This window comes from Carassius auratus, unplaced genomic scaffold (assembly GCF_003368295.1).
Source record: "Carassius auratus strain Wakin unplaced genomic scaffold, ASM336829v1 scaf_tig00007209, whole genome shotgun sequence".
NCBI lineage: Eukaryota > Metazoa > Chordata > Actinopteri > Cypriniformes > Cyprinidae > Carassius > Carassius auratus.
The window spans coordinates 42,030-64,127 of NW_020523820.1; the positions used below are offsets into that span (position 1 = coordinate 42,030).

Sequence of the window (22,098 nt, forward strand, 5' to 3'; positions counted from 1 at the left end):
TTCCTCAAATATGATGATGGAAAAAACCCTAGTATAGGGGTGAAAAAATAACTTTAATCAAATAAAAAACTAAATGAATAAATTGTATTATTTACAAATCACAATTGTATCTCTCGACATTTACCTGTGGCTATAAATTTATTATGACTCTAATTTATTTTATAGTCTCAAGCATTAAGAAATCATGCAAAAGGAAACTAAGCAGTTTTACTATGATAAAACCATGGTTTATTTTTGTAAGGGTTGTGATATGCACGTTTTCGTTGAAGAAATTTTAAAGCCTGTGTCATCTATAGCAAAAAGGTGGCCAAAAATGAAAGATTTAGTGAATATTTGAATGAAATGTTTGGTCAGAAGCCTAAACAAGGATTTGATTGTCCTGTAAGTGTAACAGCAGCAATCACATGGCATTTGTAATAACATGTACATAAATAGTTATTTTGTATTTGCCTACATTATGTATTTTAACAGTGTTATTATTAACCAATCATTAGGCTATGCCTCATTATTTTTTTTTATAAAATGAATTTTAAACCATTTTAAAGGCTATGGCTTTTGTCTGTTTATATAGCGACAACAAAAAAAAAAATATTACAGTAGGCTAATACTTTGTAAATTATTAGAGTTTGGGGATCGCAAATCATTTGAATCAGTTCGGGAGTTCGGAGCGGGTTCGCGAATCATTTGAGTCAGTTTGAGGATTGCGAATCATTTGAAACAGTTCAGGAGTTCGTAGCGGGATCGCGAATCATTTGAGTCAGTTTGGGAGTTCGGAGCGGGATCGCGAATCATTTGAGTCAGTTTGGGAGTTCGGAGCGGGATCGCGAATCATTTGAGTAAGTTTGGGGATCGCAAATCATTTGAGTCAGTTCGGGAGTTCAAAGCGGGTTCGCGAATCTTTTGAGTCAGTTTGGGGATCGGGAATCATTTGAATCAGTTCGGGAGTTCGTAGCGGGATCGCGAATCATTTGAGTCAGTTTCGGAGTTCGGAGCGGGTTCGTGAATTATTTGAATCAGTTCGGGACTTCAAAGCGGGTTCGCGAATCTCTTGAGTCAGTTTGGGGATCGCGAATCATTTGAGTCAGATCGGGAGTTCAAAGCGGGTTCGCGAATCTCTTGAGTCAGTTCGGGAGTTCAAAGCGGGATCGCGAATCATTTGAGTCAGTTTGGGAGTTCGGAGCGGGTTCGTGAATTATTTGAATCAGTTCGCGAGTTCGGAGCGGGATCACGAATCACGAAAGATTCGCGCTCATAAATTTTCAAATTGGCCATAACCTTTAATTTGTTGCTGCCAACTTGGGTGGCAGCAGGGGTAGATCCGCCCCTGTATGTATATATATATATATATATATATATATATATATATATATATATATATATATATATATATATATATATACACAAATACAATTTTCTGAAATATATACACGCATATAAAAATATTACTATTCATTAATTAAATATTAGCCTATTGTCTCTTTTCACCAAAAAAGAATAATTGCTCGTAAAGGAACACTCAGTATTATATGTATTTAACAATAATAAAGGTACTTTACTGTTATCGGTTTATTAGTATTATTTATTATTATACTACTTTATTATTTCCATTGCAAGCCTTTTTATAGATTTATTAATTGTGTTTTTTCCCTGAATAAAAGTAAATCTAATGTAACAGAATCTAATGCTTTTTTTTTGTCCTTTCATCAAAACGTGTTCAAAAGCATGCATCACTTTTATATTTAGAAAAAAATACTTTGGCAACCTGGTAATCTTTCATTTACACAATAAACGAGAATAAAAGAAGCAACACGTTTTTTTTAAAGATTTTTTTTATTCCTTCAGCGGAGAATAAATTGGTATTTTTATATTAATCATCCAACTGTACACATTCACTTAAGAAAAATAAATATAATTCAAATCCTAACTGATGTTAATATGTTGTAATTGTTACATGATTTACAGCGTTTAGAAAAAAATAAAGATGTAACATCATCAGATGAGAGGCGTTTCGCTGGACACTTTCCTTCACTTTAAATCCAAACGATCTCCTAATTAGAAAAGATGAGCTAAAATAAAGTGCCTGCAGCAAGACCAAGAAAAACATCCCAATCTGTCCCACTTCTATAACCGTAACTTACTGGTATTGACAGTCCTGGTTTTGTGTTTTGCAACTGAATAAGCAGCGAAATCTTTGAAATAAACAGAATATGCATGATTTCAGTCCTCAAATGATGTCAACCGAATGCTGTAGCATCACAAAAACACACACAGACCTAATGTTTCTCAAAATAAAGCACATTTTTAGTTTTGCACTAATACGACCCACAAATATTGTGATTTTTTTTTTTTACATTAAAGGTATAAAAGGCAGATCTGATCGCATTAGATGACATTTTTGGGCTATTGCTTTATGTTTGTCCAACCATATGTGCATATATGTGTGTGTGTGTGTGTGTGCTGTACATGCTCATACTTTTTAGTCGGCCAAGATTTCTAAAAATCCTTTCTTTGTATTGGTCTTAAGTTATATCCTAATTTTATGAGACACTGAATTTGGGTTGTACTTAGTTGTCAGTTATAATCATCAAAATTAAAATAAATAAACATTTGAAATATATCAGTCTGATAGTAAGGAATTAAACCAACACAAACACACACACACACACACACAATCAAAAGAAATTATATTTTGCATGAAGAACATAAAGCCCATACTTCATTAATTGTTTTTATTTTTTTAGCAGAGAATTTGATTTTCTTGCACAAGTTAATTTGAAGGGAACATGTGCTTGATATTCATGAAAATAATGTAAAAACTATTCATTTTCTACATGCAAAATAATATTTCCTACACTCTTGATTTGGAGGTGAAATATGACCTGTTGCATGTTTCATTTTAGCAACTCACTAATAAAGTGCAACCTTTTCAACTGGCAAACCCATGTTTGTGTGAAGGTACAGATCCGAAGCTCTGAAACAGATGAGACTCATTCGGACACATACCATGGAAAACTCATTAGCATGTGCATTACGACAGTAGAGAGTGGCGGCAGTCATGAACAGGTTAATAATACGAGGGTGTGCATAGAGTGAGCCGAGGACCGCTGCATCGCTGTGCATCCATCATGTTAAATCAGAAGAGGATGGATTTAGAGAGATCCTCACTCGTGTCAGCAGTGGGTGTAAAGTGTGCATGCTTCACTCCTGACCAAAGCCTTCTGTTTCCTCGATGGCGAACAGCAGCTTCTCCTTTAACTGCTCGTAGCTTTTATAGGGCGGCAGATCCAGACGGTTGAAGCTGGTGGGGCGAGAAATCAAAGAAACACTTTCAAAGCTGTGTTTAGAGCTTGATTTTCATCTTGCTTTTCATTTTGAGGAGGTCTGCAGAAGTCAATGAATTGCACACTGCTCATTTTCCTTGACTGATGCAAAACCATCTTTCAAACCAGGTAACATCTGCTTAATAACATTTCCATATGCATGATTTAAAAGCTTATTTCTTATGACTGTACAGCTCTCACTAAGACCTGTTCTCACACATAGTGTACAGAATCAAACATGATTTCTGATCTTACCATGTGTGGCTCCTGGGCAGCCAGTTTTCTTTTCCCACTTTCTCAATACAGAACTTCTGCGGCCCATTGCTCCCTACAGAAATCACAACATAGCTTCTTAAAACACAAGAACTGCATTTAAACCAGTAATCTGTGCATGCATTCAGCTGTGTTTGTGTGCTTCCATACATGAATAAAAAGTTCCCCAAAGATTGTAAGTGCAAATAATAAAATTAAATAATTTAAGTAAAAAGGTTTGATAATGTTAATTATTGGTTAAATGATATGCAGAAAATGTTTATAATTTTCTATTTTCAAGTTTATTTTATGTTTATTCAAACATGTTGGCCTGGTTTCACAGACGAGGTTTATCTTAAACCAAGATTAGGCCACAGTTCAATTAGGTAATGTTTTGAAGTAATTTGTGTAAACGTGCCTTAGACAGAAAGCATCACAGCTGTGCATCTGGAGACTAAAAAAAGCCACTGATATAATTCAAGATCAATCAGTGCAAGTTTCTTTCAGTTGAATTAGCTCAGATTTACTTTTTAGTCAGAGACTAAGCTTAAGCTAAAAGCGAGGGGTTAAATATCAAAGACAGAATTATATTTTTTATAAATATTTAAAATTACTTTTTATGTTTTATTTACTTCCCATTTGGGTTTAGTCATTTAGTTGGTGGTTTTTGCATTTTTTTAATCATTATTTTTATTTGTTTTACATGCCTACATATTTCAGAGATATTTTATAGGGCTATATATTTTCATTATTTTTTTTTATTTTAGTTTTGGTTATTTTAGTATTTTAGTTCCTTGCCAATTTGTTGGAAATATTGTCTAAATTTTATATATATATATATATATATATATATATATATATATATAGAGTGCTGTCAAACAATTAATCATGATTAATTGCATACAAAATAAACGTTTTTGTTTACATAATTTATATATATCTACTGTGTTTATTTACTAAATCGATATACACAAATACGTGTATATATTTCAGAAAAATATTTGTAAAAAATGATATATATATATATATATATATATATATATATATATATATACTGCATGTACAGTAAGTGTATTGATATATACATAATAAATATACACAAAACACATATATTATGCAAAAACAAATATATATATATATAGAGAACCTGGATCAGAACAGAAAGATACTAGATTAAAGTAATTTTAATCCCAGTGATTTAGCATGACACTGTCAAACTTTGACCCTTACCCATGAGGTCAGCGAATCCCCCGACAGGAAGTCGACACGTGCCGGTCACAAACTGCAGCAGACGCATTCGCTTCTCGTTGTCCATCTCCTTCACAAACTAAACACAGACAGATAAAAGATGATGCATCTCCGATACCAATCTGACAGGATCTCCACATCTGTGAAGGTCTGGGTTTACTGAGATGAGCAGTCTGACCTGCCAGAACCAGACGATCTGTTTGCTGCTGCGAGCGTAGTGTCTGTAGATGGTGTTCCTCTGCCAGTCGCCCAGATCGATCTCCTGCATCCCACACAGCATCACCTACAGCACAAAACACACGCGGTCACTCACACCTGGTATAAACAGCACACAGATGGAGGTCAGAGGAAAGCCTGTGGATGTTATGAAGTGTGGTTTGTACCTCCAGCTCTTTGGCATCAAAGTATTGCAGGTACTGCTGCGGCAAGACTTCATTAAAGCCCTCGAGAAACGCCTGAGTCTGTTCCTCGACCCCTCGAGACAACCTCCACTCAGCCACCAACCTATGGATGAATTTTTTAACAATTAATCAATCTTTAGAATATTTTATTAGATAGAGTCCTAGAGGCTTTTTTGTAAATAAAAAAATATATATTTGACATAATATTAACATATTATCATTTATTTGTTTGAATATATTTATTCTGATAATTATAAATTATATATATTATACTTTAACATTTTATATAATTATTCGATGTCATTATTGTATGTAATAAATGTACGTTTATATCGATATATACCTATGTGTCTCTTTTTCTCTCTTTCTATTTATATATAGCAGCTAACTTTCTTTTTAAACCTACAAAATATTTTTAATTATTTTAATACAAATATATATTATATATAACAATAATTTGAAATATAACTAACTAGAATAAAAAATAATATATATATATATATATATATATATATATATATATATATATATATATATATAAGCTAACTTTGTTAATATACAAAATATTTTTAATTATTATAATATAAGTATATATTATGTATAAAAAGTTAGAAATATTATAAATTATTTTTATTTATAATTATAGAAATAATAATTAAATATGTCATAAATTTTGTAATAAATGTAATAGCTGATATACTAACTTTGTAAGCCTACAAAATATTTTATTATAATATAAATCTAAATTATATATAACAATAATTAAAAATACTTATTAACTAATTAGTCATAAAAATAATACATGTTTATATATATATATATATATATATATATATATATATATATATATATAATTATGCATAAAATAATTAGACATATTGATAACTAATTTATATATAAAAATGTGTATAATACATTTTTTTATATATATTTATTATACAATTATATAAATAATAATTCTAAATGTTATTTTAGAACATTTATCTGTGCTGTATAAGAGAGAGATTTACCTGATATACTCCTCTTTATTTTCCTCCGTCACCTGAATGTTTCCTCCATCAGGTTTGAGTTCATGTGTGGTGACTTCTCCCAAAATCTCCTTATCCACAGAGAAAAACATCTCCAGGCCACAGTCCTCTACATTATTATCCCTACGGAAAAGGGAATAATGATGCTTCAATTTCCCAGTGATTCAGATCCCCAATCCCTCACTATTAAACTCCTCCTCACTTGATCCAGATGAGCGAGTTGTAAAACTCCGGGTCGATGGACTCCAGGTCTTTCAGAGCCAGAGGTTTGTTCAGGATGCGTTTATAAAAAGGCAAAGAGAAGCCCGTGTCGATGAACTTCCCGTGAAACAGAGCCTGTGTGAGAGAGAACAGATAGAGTTCAATGCATCTCAGACTAAGACACTTCAGAGGTCAGTCGTACCATAGCGATGAACCGGCCAATGAACTTGAAGTATTTGAGGTGGTCGGGGTTAATGAAGGAGGCGGGGTTTATCTGCAGGCAGTAGTTGTCTTTGCCGGCGTACTCGAACAGACAGTACATGGGGTTCAAGACCTCGTGAGACAGCAGGAAGAACCACTCCCTGAGACATAAACACAACATTATTGTGTGTGTGTGTGTGTGTGTGTGTGTGTGTGCATCAACTCAAGTCATCACTTCCTGTAGATGATGCAATGTACCTGGCCACGCCTCCATAGTCAAGCCCCTCCTCCCCGGGGAAAATAATCCACAGTCTCCGTCTCAGATCTTGCGGATGGCTACTCATAATCTACACAAATGCATTCACAAGCTCCTTTAACTTCTGTCTGCATCTTCCTTAACTTCTTGTCAGATATGAAGCTAGAAGAGTTAATCACCTGCTGAAACGAGTCCTCGAACAGCGTTTTGCGGCTGACGTGGATCTTTATGTGCTGAGGCATTGCTAGTTGCTTCGGTATTAAAAATAGATTTTATTACATAATATATCACACATGCAAAAACCTTTTTGTTTGCTTTGGTAATATTTCCATGAGCCTTTTACGTTACTCATCTTTAAACAGATCAAATACATGCCTTTTTTTAAATGCTTATGAATACTTTCAAAACAAAATCACTTTTATCGCACCTAAAAACAATTGATGATAAATTATTCATTATACTAAAATTAATCGTTGTTATTATTAATTATATATAATACATTAATATAAAAAATAAGAATTTTTAAACATGAATTTTCACTGACAATTCCTCAAAAAAAAAAACAATTAAAAGCCATTAAAATATATTTGTTCAGTTGTTTTTTTTAATAAAAAAAATTAAACATATATATATATAAAAAAAAAAAATAGAAATGAAATAAATATCCCAAACAACAATGATGAAAGTGCATATAATATTTTTTTTTAACTTAAATTAAAAAATAAGTAAATACAAAAATAAAAGTAAAAAAATATATCCCAAACAAAATATAAAGTGCATAAAATGACAAAAACAGTAACTTAAAAAAAATAAAATAAAACTACAATAGAAAAAAACTCACAAAAATGACAAAATAAAAAAATAAAAAATATTTATTCAGTTTTTTGCTGAAAGAAACATTTTAAACACTGACTATAGAAATGAATCGTTTACAAGTCTAACGAAAGAAAAACAGCCAGTTTTGATCAGAAGTTTAATGAAAATAGTGGCAAAGCAACTAATAACTGTATGTTCCTGAGCATTTATGTATGTGAGCTCGTACCTGACACCAGAAGCGGAAATACTGCACTTTGGCTTTAAAGTCTCGTACGTATGTGATCTGAGGGCCGTTCTCACTGCAGGGTCAAACAGAAACATTAAAACAAGCGCTGCAGTACACTTATGTGTTCACGTATGGCATTTTCAATGTGTGCATCTGAGAGTGCCACATATATATCAAGCTGTTAAAAGGACTGACAGGGAGGATTTTCCTGTACGGGGATCGATGTATGTCGTGGTTCGCCTGCTGTGATCGACGAAATAAGGAATCCCGTCCACTGTGAACCTCATCTCCCAACCCTCCGGCAAAGGCTTCTCATTCAACAACCTGACACACCGAAACAATGTGTCTTAACAAACATAAGACTGCACGTTAAAGAAATTATATTCATACGGTAGGGAGACAATTCAGGGTTATTCTAGTGAACTGAGAGTATTACAAAATATTGTGTTATTTAAAATTAAGCTGAAATAAAATAAAATATAAATACTAGATGAAAACATGAACAAAAATGAGAAATGTTGCTTTGGTGATTAACTAAAAAAAATATTATATGGAAATAAATTAAAACTAAAAAAATATCTAAAATTAAAAAAATTAACAAAAAAAAGACAAAAGTGCATTTAAATTACAATTTGTTTGAACTTAAAAAAAATATAAATACTAATATATATATATATAAAATAAAATAGAAATGAAAAAAATATCCCAAACAAAAATGACGAATGCATAAAATTAAGATTTTTTTCCTTAAATAAAAAAAAAATGTAATAAAAAAAATAAGACTAAAATAGAAATGGAAAAAAATTACAGGGAAATAAATGGAAATGGAAAAATATATTCCAAAACGAAAATAAAAATAGTGCTTAAAATAAAAAAATAAAAAATAAACATATATATTAAAAATACAAATAAATAGAAAATAAATAAATATCCCAAACAAAAATGACAAAAGTGCATATAATATATATTTTTTTTAACTTAAATGAAGAAATAAATAAAAACAAGAATACAACTAAAATAGAAGTGAAAATACCAAATGCATAAAATGACAAAAAAGTAACTTAAAAAAATAAAATAAAACTAAAATAGAAAAAAAATGACAAAAGAAAAAAAGAAGAAAAGGAAAATATAACATTTTTAAAAAGCTGTATATATCTATATATCTATCTATATATATATATATATATATATATATATATATATATATATATATATATATATATATATATATATATATATATATCTATATCTATATATATATCTATATATATATAGATATATATATATATATATATATATATATATATATATATATATATATCTATATCTATATTATATCTATATATATATATAGATATATATATATCTATATATATATATAGATATATATATCTATATCTATCTATATATATATATATATATATAGATATATATATATATATATATATATATATATATATATATATATATATAGATATAGATATATAGATATATATATATATATATAAAACACTGGCAGTGGATAGTTTGTGGCTGGTTCGCACCCTTGTGTTCGAGGGTCTTCCCACTGTGTGGATCTCGTTGGATGGTGAACAAAATACATCCTCCGATTACTGTCCGTCCGTTTCTCTGTGGACCAAGCAAGCAGACACACACAGGTTCAGGAACAGACAGCGTGAGCAGTGATTTATTAAATGAGAGAGCGCAGACTCACCCCATCCCGGCGGCAGAGGACCCAGAGGATCAATCTCGTTACTAGCTGTCGGCGCGAGCTGTTCCTGCAGCTGAAGAGACGAGAGAGCTCGGGTTACAGAGCAGCCTGAAGAGAGTGGTTCTCTTTAGTGATGCATCACTCACTCCGTAGATGAACCTCTGGTTGAAGCGCTGCATGGCTCCCTGCAGCTGACTGCGCTGGTTCTGCCACTCCTCATAGTTTCTCACCGACTCCAGCGTGGGTCTCTGCCACGTGGTGGTTCTGTTCATATGATCCACGTAATACACACGTCCCATCGGGTCCAGACGACGCTCCCAGCTACAACACACACACTACAGCTTCAAACAACTTTACATTTACAATACCTTTTAAATAACAATCATCATAACACTTAGTAGTAGTAGTAGTATTTTTTAAGATAATTGATGATGACAACAACAATAATAATTATGACTATTATATGATTATTATTCATATTTCAGTATTTAGCATTTATCTTTTTAGCATTTATTTATCTAAAAAGGTCACATGTTGGAGAATTAAAAAAAAAAACACTTATTAAACAATTATATAAAAATGTGTCATTATTATATTTCTTATTATTAATATTATTAATTAAAATATTAACAATAATCATTTTTGATGATGATTGCTGAAAACAAAAAAAAAATCGCAATTGCTATAATCATTATTATTATTATTATTATTATTATTTTAAACACAAATAATTATTATTGCTATTGTTAGTATTAATCTTATTATGATTGCAATAAATATCTTTCATGCATAGAATTCAGGCAAAAGGTCAGAAAACATAAACCCTTTAATTAAAGAATAATAAATAAATAAAATAATAAATAATAAAAGTACAAAAACTTTAAATGAATGAATTGAAAGTGCTCTTAAATGCTGTATCTGATGTTTTACACACAGTTAGAGCAATTATTCAGATCATTTAATTAATACATACTGTTCACTCTTTATATTTAATATGCAAATAAAACATAGACGTGCATGAGTCACAACAATACATTGCATGAGTCAAAATTATACATTTCTCTTTTATGCCAAAAATCATTGGGATATTAAGTAAAGATTAAGTAAAAATGTTCCTAGAAGATATTTAGTCAATTTCCTACCGTAAATACATCAAAACTTATTTCTTAATTAGTAATATGCATTGCTAAGAATTCATTTGGACAACTTTAAAGATGATTTTCTCAATATTTAGATTTTTTTGCTCCCTCAGATTCACCAAATATGATCCGATCCTAACAAACCACACATCAACGAAAAGAAGATTTATTCAGCTTTCAGATGATGCATAAAACCCATTTCGAAATAAAAAAACACTTAAGACTGGTTGTGTGCTCGAGGGTCACATATTAAGCAGCGAATGAATCTGTAAAACTAAAAATAAAGTGGTTACCCAGGGGGCAGCGGTTCTGGTCTTTCCCATGTGGTTCTTTTCTCAATGTGATCCACGAAGTAAACGCGGCCGTTCTGATCCACTCTCTGCTCCCAGCTACACAGATTAACCAAGACACAGACAGAAAAGACATCAGACTAGATCCATACACACATCCTGACATTCAGCAGCATCCAGATGTTCAGACATCATTGGGACGTGATAGTAATTACATCATGTACCCAGGAGGAAGAGGGCCGTTAGTGATCAGAGGAGCTCTGGGGGGCGTTGGACTGGCCCTCGGCGCCTGGTTTGACCCCTGACCCTCGGTTTCTCCGTTCACACACAGCCGTGGAGATGTTTCTGGACTGGGAGCGCTGCTGCTGTGAGTGGGACTCGAGCCGGCAGAGGACGCTAAAAAACAAGCAGCTTTGCCTTGCAATTTCTCACACAGATACACATATCTGACAAAAATCAACACAAGATCTGTTTTTTTAGCATCTGATCTGGGCCACTTCCAAATCTGGACATCCGAGCTGTTCCTGTTTCATGCCAGATTGCTGTTTAAACTTGTATCGAGAAGGAAACTTAACAAGCTGTAGATAAAATAGCCTAAACAAATTAAATTCTGGTCTTTATCCGTTCAGTCAGATCACTGCAGACAATCATCAATCATGTAAATACTGTCAAAATGGCTAAAAAATAAATTGGATTTTTTTGCACTTAAATATAATCAATATTGGAATTTAATTAAATTTAAAAGACATCGTTTCAGTTCGGAGGAGAATGGTTTTAGCCACAAGGGGGCGCAACGCGCCAAATATTCCTAATGCACACTTATTAAAGCAATAAAATAACATGACAATCTGTGAACAAAGTTTATAAACCAAATATAATTAATTAAAGGGCTTAAACAAGTTAAAAAAAACAGCATCATGTATGCATAAAAGAGATGAAAGCCTATCACACAGAGTCTTTTTTGCATTTAAAAGCATGAGATGCAGTTTGATGGGAAGTCTTAACTCACTTTAATTTGACATTTTGCATGCTTTCTAAACATAATGCTCTATTGTGCGAAACATGAAAATTACACTAGAAAATTATACAAATATTGGAAATTGACTTGCAGCCGAAGAAGTTTTAAGTCCAAACACGAATGGTTTGAAAACACATGCTGCTAATGCTAATGCTAATGCTCTTACCTGTGGAGGAAGTAGGTTTGTGTGGCCGCAGGGGGCGAGCTGGTCGGGGGGGTCTCAGAGAGGCAGACCCCGTATTTTGGACTGCATGACCATTGGTCAGCGGTGCTTCATCGGTGATGTCACTGCATGGGGACGAGTCTCGTCTAGACCAACAGAGAACAGATTCAAATGTGCAAATTCAGTTTGTGCAAAGACATGGGTCACGCACTTAAAAGCTAAAAATAAACACTTTTTTATATTTCTGTTCTCTGTGCATGAAATATAAGCTTTATATTCCATAACTGAAATGCTAGCATTCAAAAATCTTGCCATAATGTGTATGCATCCGAATAATATGAAATACATTTGAATAAGAATAGTTAATAGCTAAATAAATAATTTTACAAAAAAACATTCCTGGTATTTGTGCATGACAAAGCACTTTTATATTCCATTATTAAACTATTTATATTCAGTAATCTGGCCATAATTTATGCCTTTTTTGAAGCTGCATTAAAATGAAAAAAATTATAATAATTTAAAGCTACAAACAAAAAAATATATATTTTTTTAAATGCATAATTTTTTACATTTACAACTCTGCTGTTTTATATGCATTATTTATATAATTACCTTATATACGTTTTACATACCACAATTAATCTGCTAACCTTCAATAATAAATCTGGACATAATTAAACTGATTACTAGATTGAAGTTAAATAGAAATTTAACTGCTAATAACTAATATGCAATAACATATGCTAACAGACATAAAATCACCAAAATTAAAACGTAAATAAAAATATTTATGAAAATTATGTTTCCACTTCTAACACTACATAATCTGGCCATAACTTTTATGCATTTTATTTTAAATATTTTTTTTTTTTTTGCCATTATGTATCAATGAATGAAAAAAAAAAAAAAAAAAAAACTCAGTCAACATATTTCCCTGGAGATCTAATTTCACCCAGAACACAAACAAACGCAAAGAAGAAAGATTCAAGCTCTTTCGACACATATTACAGTAATATTTGACCTTCCTGCCACATCCCCGTTCAGTCTGGATTCTCCATTTACAACGGCATCTGTGACAGAAGGGAAACCAAGGAAAATCAATATCTATTTTAAACAGCAAAGGATCTAAATCTATTAGAAAGGATTAAAGAAGATCTCAACTGTGCTTTTGTTCCTCAGACGCAAACGTCTCGGGATCCACCTGAAGTCCATCGAGACACACGGACAGATCTCCAACCATCTCTCGGTCTGAAGTCAACTGCAGCGTCTGCACCACCTCACAGACTGACACACACACACACACACACACACACACACACACACACACACTACTTACAGAACCGATAGATGAAGGTTAACAGCCTGTAAAAGCAGCATCCTGACTGATCAATGCATTCCCATGACATTTCCAGGGAATACTGAATAAAAATCTTGTTTCAAAACATTTCTGACTTGAGTTATGACTAGATTTAAATGATTTGTTCACAAGAACGTTTTGCTCACATATCAGGCATCACTGCAGTCTGCAAACTAGTTTAACCTCAAGAATAGCAATAAAAATCTGATTAAATAAAAGTAAGCTTTTAAAGCATATTTAATCATAGAAGCTTTCATAAAACTTCATTAAACTAATTCATAAAACTATTAAAATTACAATTTTACATAAATGAAATGAAGCTGAAATAAAATATGCATTAAAAAAAAGTGAAATATGAAAGTGAAAGTAAAAAAAATATTGCCTTGAAATACTGAAAGCATTCAAACTAAAATAAATGTAAAAATTAATATTATGAAAAAAGTTTAAATAAAACATAAATATTACTAAAACCGAAATAAAAGTTTAAAAGATATAAAAAAATAAATAATATAAATGCCAAAAAAATATCAAAAATAAATATATAAAATAAAAAAATAAAAGCAAATTCAAAAATATTAATAAATAGTATAAAAGTAAATAATAGCAAGCAAATAATTATTTTAAATAAAGATTTATTCACAAGAATGTTTTGCTCACATATCAGGCATCAGTCTCCAAGCTTGTTTAATCACAAGAATAGCAATAAAAAGCTGATTAAATAAAAGTAAGCTTTAAAGCATATTTATTGATAGAAGTTTGACCTGGAAAGCTAAATGGGCTTCACGAGGTAAACAAGCTCACAGTGACACTTCAGGTCACAGGAAAAGGAAACGTTAACCTGGTTGTGGGCTACTCAACGCCCTCAGACAGTTCTGTAATTCGCATTAGCTGCGAGTCATGTGACCGAAGTATCTGAAAAGACTCTTTGTGTGGTGCAACGAGTCCATTCTCCATCACAGAGAGGCAATAAAACACACACTACAGAGCCTGACTCTGAAAGAGATTCACACACAGGTGGAGAAGATGGAAACTCACTCTTCAGATTGTTGGCTTTTAAGATCTCGCTGACCTCCAGAGCGGCCATCCCCAGCAAAACGTCCGATTTAAGGGTCTGATGACTCCAAACACGGAAAACCAACTTGCTGAAAGGAGTGACGATCCTATAAACAACACGAACAACAGAGGAGCGCTGTTACAGCGACATCAACATAAAACTATTCAAATGAACATTTTATTGGAAGCTGAAAAAAAATATGCATGAAAAAAATTACATTTTAAATATTGCCTTGATAAAATAAATGTATGAAAAAATATTCTGAAAACAATTTAAATAAAACTGAAATATTATTAAAACTGAAATAAAATGTAAAAATAATATTTAAAAATTTAAAAATAACAAAAAAAAGAGTGAAAATATACACAATTAAAAGTAAATAATAACAAGCTAATAATCATTGTATTATAATATAGTATTTATCAGATTAACATTTATTTCTAGTCTAATGCATAAAATCAATATTAATATTGATTCTGGATCTGTTGTGTAATTTATTTCAGCTCATATTTCATTCTTACACAGTGAGAGACTGTTTCCATTTGGGAGTGTGTGTGTTGGTGCATTTCTCCGTCTTCTTGGACTGGCCGTCCACACACACCTCGACGTAAGGACTGGGTCCAAACCAGTTCTTCTTACTGTCCCGAAGCTTAGCGGACAGAACTGATAAAAGATGGCAAATATAATCCCTTTATAATCTATCAAATGCTGCATTGCAATGAGCGCATAGAAAAACACTTGTGTAAACAATAAACTTTTGTAGAAAAAAAAACTTGGTGAAGCTCACCTGTAATCTGAAGTTGAGCCTTCATTGTGTGGCCATTGAAAACACTTGTTGTGACTCAAATCTGAAATACACAAATAAATATTAAGTTTCGTGATCGCAAAAACTCATGAGATGAGATAAAAGGTCAACTCACTTCATCAACAACCTATTTGACTTCTGGAACGCAGAACAGTTACGAGCGAAACAGGATATGATGTAATGGTAAGCACTCTCACATGGTTTTTACTGGCTGGTCTTTCACTAAAGACACATCTGATGTCTGACCAGCGCTGTGTGCGATGTATGTCTGAGGTGACAGCTAATCTCACAACACAAGTCTGGAGTAATCCTTGTTCAGATTACTGATGATGCAGGAGTCCGTCTGTGCACTGAGAGGAAGCGCTGATGAACAACAAGCCCAGTGACATTCTACTGATGAACAAACTGAACTTCAAATCAAGCATGATTTGGGACAAACTGTAAATGTCAACATCAAACGCTGGTTGTCAATCAATAAGTAATTTCACCAGGAAACAAAAAGAGCTTTTTTGTTCAGATTTGTGTACTTGCTCGGCTGATATTTTAAATAATTTTAACTAAAACTGAAAAATAAATAAATAAATAAAAATAATAATAATAATAATAATAATAATAATAATAATAATAATAATAATATTATATATATATATATATATATATATATATATATATATATATATATATATATATATATATATATATATATACAAACTATTTCTGTAAATAAAGTATTTTACATGTCTGTTTAATATAAATATGCATAAATTATATATGTGTGCATGTGTATACACACACACACACACATACATACATACATACATACATACATACATACACATATATATATATATATATATATATATATATATATATATATATGAACTATAGATTAAAAATATAAAGACTTAAATAAAACAAAACAAACAACAACAATTTAATAATAACAAAACTGCAAACATTTAAACTTAAAATTAAATTAAATAAATTAAAATAAAAACTGATTTAAAATAAAAGAATTAGTCGGACTATCCTTTATGTCTCAGGTTGACTTAAAGCCACTTTAAAGATATAGGTTTCTAATTCTAACCCAAACCCTAATAATCGTACACTGGATCAAATGTTTTAAGATCATCTTTACACAACAGTGTCACCTAAAACAAAACAAAAAACTGTCAATATTTCCTCCTCCACACATCACTACACCTGTAAACAGCTTTGTTTCTTCTGTGCAAGACTAAAGAAAAATGTTCTTCTGTTCTTTCACAAATTAAAGTTAGGGATTACTGGAGATGTCAAAAAAAACAACAAAAGACATTAAAAAAAAGCCATCCATACAGTGGAACTTCTGACCTATATTCAATTCTCATTCAGAATGACCTGAAGATGAGTCAATGTTTGTGAGAAATACTTTATATCGATATATCGATAATGTTTGAACAGTTCACAAATTAACACAGGAACTGTTGAACGACTTCTACACTGGTACATTTTGAGATTTTGCTCTATTTTGTTTCAATAACATGTCTTCTTTCAGACTAGAAGAAAAAAAACATCCAAAATACACATTTGAGTGCATCTGTAGATCATTTCCAATACACATCTCACTTACACTCACATACACCAATCTTTAATTAGATAACGCCTCGTTTGCATTTGTAAACATGAGCTTTCATAAAACCTGCAAATTAATGTATGGTAGTAAATGCTTACCCTGTTCAGCTGTGGTGTTTTGGATAAATTTAGTAAAAAGTGGTTTTACCACAGTATATTAGATGACAATAGTATTATACCGCAGATATCACAATACCATGCTTTTCCAAGCCTCTTGGAGTACCCTGTTAATTCGTGGCACATCTTTTTTCACATCAAGGTGACAGTCAAGATACTTCTGTGTTATGATACTGTAACAGTACTTACGGAAGTGACGTCACGTAGCGTTTCTGACTGACGATGTCGCAGCTTTCAAAAATCAGTAAATCACGAAATATGTATATGTCTTGGAAAATGATAGTTTATCATATTTTCAGATTATAAATTACGCGCATTAATAAACGAGCTGTCACAACACGACGCGTTCAAACAAACTAGCGTTAGCGCCTTATCAAAACAAGGCTGTTTTTCTTCCATGTTGTCCTCTATACGCGTTATTATCGCGGGAAATGTTTCTAGATCTCGGTTTTAATGGGATCCTAGGTCAACTTCCCGTCGTTTAAAGAAACTTTGCTCCATTTCAATCGTCCAGATCTGCTGCCAGCGCTGGCGCTATGTCAGAGTGACGTCACTGCGCAGCGCGACGCCGTTACGTGACGCGACGCGACGCGCGTCCATTCTGATATCCTCCTGAGATCCAGAAAAATCTATTTTAATAATATACATTATGTCATTACATTGTTTAGTGCATAAGAAAAATATCTAAAAAGTAAAATTTTTGAAAAAATAAAATGAAAAAGCAAAAACGACGGGAGTTTTATTTATTTTTTAATCACAAATTATTTTTAAGGTTCTTAGCTTTGTATAAGGACGATTCTTAATTTTGTTTTAAAAAATATATTATAATGATTTTATATACCATTTTGCTTTATGCAATATATAGTATGTAAAAAAAGTTCCATAAACTGGTTTGCCCATTTAACACAATGTTATCTATACACTGTATCTAATTTGCATATTAATGTGCTGCTGGGGACAGCATGTTGAAAAAATAAGTGTAATAATGAAAGGAATAAATGGCCAGATTTTCATAATATTATCTAATATTTCACAGAAATAAATTGGAAAAAAAGGGGCTGTTTATCCACGAGGTGTCGCTGTCGGTTTGGGCAGGTACGTAACATGGTATTTTCTTTTGGAAAACATTGGTAATCATAGCACAGTGATGGTATTTCCTCGTAATACCACGATATTTTGCAAGCCAGCCCAAAACTATAAAACAAAACATAGTAAATTAGTTATTATTACATGAACATTTTGTGCATTACACCACGGTTTTTTTCTTTTTTTACCAGTGAGTACCATGGTATTTGTCACTCGTTTTGAAAAACATTGGTATACCATGCAAACACATTGAATATGTGTTTTAGTTCAAAGGTGACTCTCAATGAATTGTGGCCCTTAGATGACCTGTGGTTTCATTATAACTCATTTCTAATTAATATTACATTTTTAATGTTTATTTATGTATTCGTTGTCATATCATGTCATATCATTTAATGAAATTGCTGTAAATAACAAAAATTGATTTTTCTTGGCAAAAGTGAGTAAAGGGAGTGATGCGTTGAGCTGTTGCTGGACCAATCAGCATCCGAGGAGGCGGAGCCACACAGCGAGAACTTCATCGGTGGCTCTTTGAAGTCTGAATCATTTCCACGAATCGGTTCGCTCGGAGATTCATTTCAGTTGAGCAGTGCACAAAAAAAAAAAAAAAAAAAAAAAAAAAAAAATATATATATATATATATATATATATATATATATATATATATATATATATATATATATATATATATATATATATATATATTTTTTTTTTTTTTTACAATTTTAAAAATCCAAAATTATAACCATAAGCCAAGACATCATATGTTAATAGGGTGAAAAAAAACGTTTCATAAATTTGCAAAGATATTAAACAAACTTCTTTCACTTTGTCCTTATGGGTTATTGTTTGTATGATTTTCAGGAAAATAATGAATTTGGTCCATTTTGGAATAAGGCTATAATATAACAAAATGTAGAAAAATGGAAGAGCTTTGAATATTGTCTGGATGCACTATATATATTCACTCAATTAGTTACTCAAAAATCCACAAAGGTTTCAGTCCAGTGATTCACTTTTCGAATCAGTTCGTCCGAATCATTCAAAGAACCGGTTCAGTCGAAAGAACGATTCTTTGGCGTTCACTAGGTTTCCTCAGCATCAGCATCATTCGCCCTGAAGACTAGCGCCGTGCTGCTGTCAGCACCACAGTTCCGAGATCTGCTTGTATATCAGTGTCTTAAAGTGCATATTCTTCTTCTTAAATTCGTGAACATCTCGTTTAAAGATGTTGGCGTGCACTGAAATGATCACGATGTGTCTCCAGTCTGCAAAGCGCGAGCATCTCCGCTCCAAACAGCAGCAGCAGCAGCATCAGATGCAGGATGCGGTTCACGGACTGCCCATCTTTCACGATGTAAGTAGCCAAATGCTCGGTCAATCAACCCAACAATAGATGACCATGCAAACATTAACCTTGAACCCAAGAACACAAGACATTATAATACTTCTATTAATGTAGGGCAGATAGAAAGGGTGGTTAAGGACATATTAATATGTAATTATGAAATAGGTTATGCTATAAAGCGCTGATTGTTATAGGTACAGTTTGGGGAATAAATAATGCATATCTGATTATAAAGCAGAAGAATGCATTGTCATGTCTTCCATTGTAACATCAGATAGCAGGTATTTAGTAGCTATACGGTATATATAGATAATTTACATATTTAAATATAGACATAATGCATTTGTAATAAAGAGGCTATAATATACATATGAACATAAAAATCTCTTTTTTATAAGTATGCTTTTCTCATTCACACTCCCTTGTCATTCATGCTTATTGACTTTATGTGTTTATGCATTTATGTTGTACAATTAAATAATTTCTGCAGCCACTGATGAAGCAAATTCAATTTGATATATTCTTTTGGATAGATATTGAATTGTTCAAATGTTTGTTTTTGCATTAATATTATTATTACTATTTTTTCAGAATTTCTAAAGTAGAGCTTTTAGCAATTAAAATCTAAACAAGGACATACTGGATTGCATTGATTCTTAGCTATATAATCTTTCTGTACTTCTTCTGTCTTGCATTTTTATTGCATGTGATGTGGATGTGTTTAATGTAAAATCATTGTACAAGCAGTTCCTGCTTCAGCACCTTTAAGGCTGTGTGCAGTCGTGTTAGTGACAGATAAAAAGTTGCAGATGTTCTCTCAGCAGGGTTAAGTAAGCTGACATAGAGGGGGTCTGACAACAGAGAGGACGTGTGTGTGTGTGTGTGTGTGTGTGTGTGTACGTGCTTGTCCTTAAGGTCAGCCTGTAATCAATTCCAGATGGATAAAATCAAGTCCCGTCCTACATTTTTATTCTTGAATATCCTCATATCCGATTTCCACATCACAGGTTGCAGAGGTTTAATGTTAACTTTACACACAGCTCCAGCTTTTGTTGTCTGTAAATGAAGAGCTCGACGTGTGCAGATGGGAGATATACAAAAAGTCAAAGCATTGTGTTTGTATCTTAAGCTTTCATCCTTTAGCGTGCGCTTGGGGAAGAAAAGTGTCATGTCTTTGAGCATCACTGCAAACACAGAAAGTTTTCTGACAGTTCTGATGTGCTTCATGATTAATGTTGCTGTGCTGCTTGGATGAACTCAATCTGTTCAAGCGCAGGCTGATCTCAGCGTGTGATTCTGTCTTATATTCTCATAGTTTCATTGAAGAGATGATTGCTTATGTTGTTGTCTTTCGCCTTGCATTTCAGATCATGTTGAAGCATCTCTTATTTATGAATTTGTCTTCAGGATGTAGAATTATGCATGAAATTAAATATAGCAGGAACTGCTACTGAGCCTTCTCATATCATCACCAAACTAGAGTTTTACATTTTATTTAAAGGTTATTGTAAGTGCAAGAACAGATTCTAAAGCGTTTATTCATTAATTAATGTGTTGCTTAGGATGGCGTGAAAATAGCAACATGCATATGAAAATGTAATGCATGACAGATATTGTCCAATATCAAGAGTGATATGTTATTTATTAGGCTATATATAATTTCACATTTGTGAATTCTCTATGTATATGAAAATATAAGTTTATAACATATTTATAAACTCCCCATGGTAAAATTTGTAAATGTACATATGTTAATATTATCTATTTAATGATATATATATATATATATATATATATATATATATATATATATATATATATATATATATATATATATATATATATATATATATATATGGTTATATGTCAACAATATAAATGCATAACAATTAAAACAACATATATGCAAAACTTTTTCAGATTTATATATATTTATATATATATTTCTATGTTTTAAGTACATATTTATCTTTTATATTATATAATATAAACATGTTGGACAGGTTTAAAGATGGAAAAATGATATATATGTCATAAACATATGTATTTGTTTGGTCAAGATCTGTTTATATATGAAATTGCTCCAATTTATATAGATTTCATATATTTTTACTGCACATTTGTGACCCTGGAGCACAAAAGCAATCTTAAGTCTCTGGGGTATATTTATACGAACAGCCAAAAATACATTGTATGGGTCAAAATTATTGATTTTTCTTTTATGCCAAAAATCATTAGGATATTAAATAAAGATCATGTTCCATGAAGATATTAAGTCAATAATTTCCTACCCTAAATATATCAAAACTTTTGATCTCAGCCGAATATTGTCCTCCGAACAAACCATAAATCAATGGAAAACTTTCAGTTGATGAAAAATTGACCCTTATGACTGGTTTTGTGGTGTAGGGTCACAAATTAAAACATATTTAATGTATGTCATATTC

General features: G+C 31.9%; 1 protein-coding gene across 3 annotated transcripts; it reads right to left on the reverse strand.

Annotated features, from left to right (window-relative positions):
* Positions 1 to 1,824: 1,824 nt before the first annotated feature.
* On the reverse strand, positions 1,825 to 17,769 carry LOC113071350 (E3 ubiquitin-protein ligase Itchy-like). 3 transcript variants are annotated; one of them, XM_026244714.1, is made up of 24 exons: positions 17,407 to 17,769; positions 15,472 to 15,532; positions 15,206 to 15,347; positions 14,666 to 14,790; positions 13,435 to 13,557; positions 13,295 to 13,343; positions 12,274 to 12,416; positions 11,314 to 11,485; positions 11,093 to 11,188; positions 9,807 to 9,981; positions 9,664 to 9,733; positions 9,494 to 9,578; positions 8,145 to 8,273; positions 7,950 to 8,022; positions 7,087 to 7,158; positions 6,910 to 6,998; positions 6,653 to 6,812; positions 6,452 to 6,585; positions 6,232 to 6,372; positions 5,204 to 5,324; positions 4,999 to 5,103; positions 4,803 to 4,899; positions 3,576 to 3,648; positions 1,825 to 3,298 (listed from the first exon to the last, which is right to left on the reverse strand). In XM_026244714.1, exons 2-24 carry the CDS (start codon positions 15,494 to 15,496, stop codon positions 3,199 to 3,201), a joined length of 2,499 nt encoding a protein of 832 aa, XP_026100499.1. In that variant the 5' UTR covers positions 15,497 to 15,532; positions 17,407 to 17,769; the 3' UTR covers positions 1,825 to 3,198. The 3 variants fall into 3 exon arrangements, with proteins under 3 accessions (XP_026100499.1, XP_026100501.1, XP_026100500.1); XM_026244716.1 differs by lacking the exon at positions 17,407 to 17,769 and adding an exon at positions 15,687 to 16,062; XM_026244715.1 differs by lacking the exon at positions 17,407 to 17,769 and adding an exon at positions 15,605 to 16,062.
* Positions 17,770 to 22,098: the final 4,329 nt, after the last annotated feature.

What these genes read in the sequence shown, in the direction of transcription:
- LOC113071350 (XM_026244714.1), bottom strand. Translation starts at nt 15,496, where the DNA reads ATGAAGGCTCAACTTCAGATTACAG. An exon ending in CCAGAACCGCTGCCCCCTGG is followed by an intron (nt 9,982 to 11,092) that starts GTAACCACTTTA and finishes TGTGTGTTGTAG; the next exon opens with CTGGGAGCGTCGTCTGGACC. An exon ending in TTGGCCGGTTCATCGCTATG is followed by an intron (nt 6,586 to 6,652) that starts GTACGACTGACC and finishes TCTCTCACACAG; the next exon opens with GCTCTGTTTCACGGGAAGTT.